Here is a 6,000-nt window from a genome sequence, read left to right on the forward strand (position 1 = left end):
GAGGGTGAGACAGAGGGCCCGACAGCTGCTGCTAGACCATTAATGGCCACTAAAAATAGAGAGACACTCAATACAGAGCCCTACGGGACTCCATTCTCCTGGATATGGATGGAATTATGGGAGTCTCCAACTTGGACACAGAAAGTACAGAGCGACAGGAAGTTTTGGATAAAAATCGGGAGTAGTCCCCAGAGCGACTCAATTCAATAGTCCCTTGCACTGACACCCTTTTTTTTCCTGTTAGCGAGGTATGACTAACCATTTTACAGCACTGCCCGTGACACCATAGAATTCTAATTTATTTAAAAGGATGTTGTGGTTCACACAATTAAATGCCTTTGACAAATCACAGAAAATAACTGCTGCATGTAATTTGTTGTTTACTGAATTAAATACAGTTTCACTGTAGGTGTAAATAGCCTTCTCGATATCAGAACCCTTCAGAAATCCAAACTGTGTTCTTGATAATATGTTATTTGTGGTCAGATGGTTGAAAGGCTGCCTGTACATCACTTTTTCTAAAATTTTTGAGAATGCTGGCAAAAGCAAAATTGGTCTGTAGTTTGATGGCATCTATTTATCCCCTTTCTTGAATAGAGGCTGAACATCTGCATATTTTAGCCAGTCAGGAAATGTCCCAGTTATAATTGGTTACACAAGTAACTTAGAATTGTACTAAACTCACAAGAACATGCCTTAATTAACTTTGTTGATATTTCATCGTAACCACTAGAATGCTTTGTTTTTAAAGATTTTATTATGGAAGTTATTTCTTTTGGTGAAGTGAGTGACATATTCATGTACTTGAAGCTATTTGTAAAGGCTAGTTTCAGATATTCAAGGGCATTATGAACTGATCCTGACAATCCCATTCTATCAGTAATGGATATAAAGTACTTGTTAAATAGATTTGCCACACTATGCCCATCGGTTTCTAATGTGTCATCTATCCTTAATGCTATTTGCTCCTGTTCCTTTCTGGTTCTACCAGTCTCCTCTTTCACCATATCCCATATTGTTTTTATTTTGTTCCCTGACATTGCTATTTTCTTCTCATAGTGCATTTGTTTAGATGTCTGAATTACTTTAATATTTTACAGTATTCCTTGTACTTAGCTAAATCATCAGCATTGGAGCTATTTTTGGTCAACATATACACTTTCCTTTTTGTATTACAGGAAATCTTTATTCTTTGTGCAATCCATCGTTTTATTATAGACTTCTGTTTAATTGGAGTAACTTTTAGAGGAAAACAGTTTTCAAACATGGTACTGACAGGATCACACACTTGATTGCACTGCAGTTAAGCTGTCATTCCTCCAAGCCAGACAAATTGTACAGCTAGAAAAAAACACCAATGTTATACGATGGAAACTAATTCCATCAAGTGCTCCACAGTGGTCTGCAGAGTATGGATGTGGATGAAATGCAGCAATTATTTCTGCTACATCATGTGCAATGACAGTTTTCTTTTCCTAGTGTAAATTCAAATACTTAGTATTAAAAATACTGAGCTGCAGGTGACAGTCAAGAGTTCGCAGAGTCACGATACATCGCTGTTGGCAAAGGAAAGGAAGTGCCACAAACTACTAGAATATGTTGCTCATAAAACTTGCTGAAATGCACACCACACTGCACCTTCCACAGTCATCCTGCCTTATCCATTACAGTGAGAACTGCAAACTTTGGGATAGTTACGGGAGAGCTACAGGCAGATTTAAACAATGAGTTTGAACCATGTAGTACGTACCCACTAAAAACAAAATTGTTTTCTTTTATCTCAGTGCAGCAAACAATGTTAATATTTTTAGGTAATATCAAGGCTAAGATAACATGCATCACAGCATTCCACTGCTAATTGCTCTGTCCTTATCTTTCTATTTACCCCAGGTGCTGACTTTCGTTTATTTTCTACAAGCTTTTGTAGATGAAGAGAATGCTGGTTGCTTAAGCTTGTTCACCACATTCATTCTAAAAATGTTATGTCATCTCAAATTCTAGAACACTGTCATTAATGACTAGCTTTCACCACATACCTGAAAACTTTTACAAGCACAGTTGGATGTAATACAGGGTCCGTAACAGGTGCAGCAACTGGTGGTGAAGGTGCGGGTCGAACTACATGGGTAGGTCTGCGTAACTGCTTTGTTGAGCCTGCCACAAGCTCACGTGCCAACTTTGAGCTGATAGAAAGCGAAAGTGAGGCCTGAGGTGTGATGGACTGTGAAGGGGATGGCTGATCCACCCCACCTGATGTCGACCCGTGTCCTCTTCTACCACTTCTGCTACCGCTCCCGCCGCCGCCACTACCTGCATCTTGCGATTCACCTTTTGAGGTAGACAGCTGAGAGTTCCCTCCTGTGTCAGGTCCTCCTTCCCTCTTTTCTCTATCTCGGTGTCCTTCACCCTTTGATGCCTCTTCCTGCAAGAAGATATTACACTAAATGCCACATTTATAAGCACCATCAAACTGAGGTAGGTTAAATGCAAAATTTTACATCATTATTCCCAATCTTTGCAAATTAAAGAGGGGGAGAAGTTATGAGAAAAATTGTCTATATTACTGACAGTGTTACCTTGTTCCATCCAACCCATCCGCCTTACCCTGTATTAACTTTTCTGAATAGAATACGATCACACATCTCAATAATCAAACTTGGATGCACACAAATAAGCAGCAGTATGTTATGCAGTTGTGTGCACATACTGCTTTATTCCATTCTTTCCTTGGTAGATAAGACAGCATAGAAAAGAGGCTGGCAAACACTAACCAATCAATCCAAAAATAAGCTGCTTTGACCATCACCTACGGCAACCACAATACTTGTGCAAAATCATTACAGGGTGTATATCTGAGATTCTTTCACCTCCCTCATTAGTCCTCGTACCTGACAAAGGAAGATGCTAAGGGACTGTACTAGCTGGGTTTGGATCTAGGAGATTAACTTTCTGCAGGTGACAAAGTGGTGTGCACGTTACGAGATGTACATGAAAATATCTATCACCATCACCATTTTACTCTGTGTTTCACAGCATAAAAACCAGCCGTTCTTTCTTCTGGTAACGGACAATTCTGGTGCTTGCTACACATGGAAGCACTTTCTCCTTCTGACAAAATGCCTGAGGTATTGACTACTGCAAAAAAGACCCACGAGTCAGGAGGGACTACTTCACCTGATGGAACTGGGGATGGGCTGATCTGACCTGACCTGATCTTCCTGCAAGACAACTTGGAGTTGTGTACAAATGACGAGACTGGTTGACACAGAGCCTCAATGTTTTATGGACGATGGAAGCTCTCACATAAATAGTCATGTCAGGAAAGACTCGGTACATTTGAGGCGGGGGGATTCCATGAGGGATATGGATGAGATGCTAATGGTAGCTGCTGAATGCACTGGAAGCAGCAGGCTGCAAGTGTTGGTTCACGTTACAGCAAAGATGCTTGTCACCAGGATTCAAGGCCACACTTCACCGACTTTTGAGCCCAGCTTAAGTGGTGAAGACAGCTGCTCACAAACCCAAAGTTGAAACAGAGTTTGCAAGTTACAAGGTCACACCCAGGACTGACAGCATTCTCTCATTTTGACATAATCTGTCAATTCTATGAATATATTTGATGCAGATTTCTAGTCCGCATTATCAGGTGCAGTTTTTCCAGCCCCCTTGACTAGGGTAGGTGTCCATTACACAATGTAAGCAGCTCCTCTGGTAGCAAAATTTGAGATAATCTGGACGAAGATAAGGATGAAACATGGGTCACATGCAGTAACTTGTTTCTGTTCCCCAGCAGCATCAAATATTGGAGCACTAGAACACTACAGATTAAGTATTAAAATACCATGTGTACATTTTTTGAATGTTGAATTAAGTCGGGTGATGCTAAGGGGAATTAGATTAGGAAATGAGACACTTGAAAGTAGTAAAGGAGGTTTGCTATTTGGGGAGCAAAATAACTGATGATGGTCGAAGTAGAGAGGATATAAAATGTAGACTGGCAATGGCAAGTAAAGCGTTTCTGAAGAGGAATTTGTTAACATCGAGTATAGATTTAAGTGTCAGGAAGTCATTTCTGAAAGTATTTGTATGGAGTGTAGCCATGTATCGAAGTGAAACATGGACGATAAATAGTTTGAACAAGAAGAGAATAGAAGCTTTCAAAATGTGGTGCTACAGAAGAATGCTGAAGATTAGATGGGTAGATCACGTAGCTAATGAGGAGGTATTGAACAGAATTGGGGAGAAGAGGAGTTTGTGGCACAACTTGACAAGAAGGGACCGGTTGGTAGGACATGTTCTGAGGCATCAAGGGATCACAAATTTAGCATTGGAGGGCAGCGTGGAGGGTAAAAATCGTAGAGGGAGACCAAGAGATGAATACACTAAGCAGATTCAGAAGGATGTAGGTTGCAGTAAGTACTGGGAGATGATGAAGCTTGCACAGGATTGAGTAGTATGGAGAGCTGCATCAAACCAGTCTCAGGACTGAAGACAACATTTTTTGATTATGCTTTGTTGATAGTGGCAGACACTAACATTTAGAAACAGAGTGAAGAATGAAATTTCTTGGGGCCACTATAAATATATTTTGAAAATTATCTATCAGTCGATTAGCTAACCTATTTGCAATGGAAATAATGTATCGATTTAGAACATACTTCCTCAAACTTTTTGATCCAGCCAGTGTAGGGACAGAAATCCATGATTACAAAAATCATTCTACATTACAAGTCATTGGAGTTTATAGAGAAAGGTAGTTAAATATGTTTAACAAGGGTGATAAATTAACTTTGAACAGCTTGAGAAGTTAATTGCGAACATTCATCTTTAGTGGTGATATTAACAGTCTACGGCTTAATGTAGTCTCTTGGCAAACAGGCAACTCCACATTTTTCAATATTCAGAAAGCATTATAGATGAAACTCACGTAGAACAAACAATATGGAGATTTAGTATCCAATTATTACGCAGCTTAAAATTAAATGCAGTTAAGACGTTCTAATTTTTGAAGGACTTGTCATCCTGAGCTATGTCGAACTTAAACCACATGTGTCAAAATCCATGTCAGAATGCACACCTAGATCCAATGAAAGGTTGGAAACCAGCCTACAGAAGAGTCGCCATATGAGGGTGTCTGCCCCTTCTAAGACACCAAAGTTTTGGCAGTCGGCACCAGCATCAACTGGTTACTGCATGCTGCTACCCCCCTTTCAACTAAGCAATACTGCTGATTTTGTGAAACCAGCATTATCCACAGTTACTATAGTACCTGTAACTGAGTGTTAGTGTCGACAACAGTCCTGTTTTTGAATCTGACTGGTTGCTGCCACAGGTGCCTGTCACGTCACCCCACATTTCTGCTGACTAACTTGCAAATGAGGTAGTCCAGAAACAACTTTAGGGATCACTAACATACAGTCTAGACAGGGGTTTAGATAACTTAACGCCTCTGATACAAAGAGGATGCCAACACTTCGAATCACTATCCGTATCTTTTACCTGCAGGCCCCTTGCACCTACAGTAGCTCTCCCAGCTCTTCCCGAAAGAGGCCCTTGTTTTAGCTCTTACCACATGTTTTGTATCTCTCTACCAGTAATGTATGGATTCAACATTAACGAATGACAGATCATACTATGGCACTTCATTTATAAAAGGTATATCTGGATTACATAAGTTGTGTGTCACAATTCCTGGTTTCAGCCCCTACTATCATCAGACCTGTTATGGTGGGGTGGAACAGCAGTATAACCACTTAAAGTGCGTTTAGCTGAAACAAAAATCTGCAGCAGACCTACTGATTCATGAAACAAATAAAAGACTATTAACATGATTAGCAGCCATGCATACCATAGGTATATGCTGACAGAAATAGCAATGATAATATACACGTCTGTAAATGCAAAGTAAGTGCCAGTGATGGACTGGATGCGTTCCGTATTTATACAAATAACTGCCAGTAGAGGGCACTAATGCAATGGTACATGAGCAACCAGTATCGT

General features: G+C 40.2%; 1 protein-coding gene across 1 annotated transcript in view; it reads right to left on the reverse strand.

Annotated features, from left to right (window-relative positions):
* LOC124712098 (jmjC domain-containing histone demethylation protein 1-like) overlaps positions 1–4,703 on the reverse strand; it is a 50,171-nt gene extending 45,468 nt beyond the window's left edge. The window contains exons 1-2 of the mRNA XM_047242396.1: positions 4,659–4,703; positions 2,037–2,422 (exon numbers count right to left, since the gene is read on the reverse strand). Of these exons, the coding sequence (XP_047098352.1) occupies positions 2,037–2,422; positions 4,659–4,703 (431 nt within the window). The remainder of the gene's footprint in view (positions 1–2,036; positions 2,423–4,658) is intronic.
* Positions 4,704–6,000: the final 1,297 nt, after the last annotated feature.

The sequence above is a fragment of the Schistocerca piceifrons genome, chromosome 8 (genome assembly GCF_021461385.2).
Source record: "Schistocerca piceifrons isolate TAMUIC-IGC-003096 chromosome 8, iqSchPice1.1, whole genome shotgun sequence".
Lineage (NCBI taxonomy): Eukaryota > Metazoa > Arthropoda > Insecta > Orthoptera > Acrididae > Schistocerca > Schistocerca piceifrons.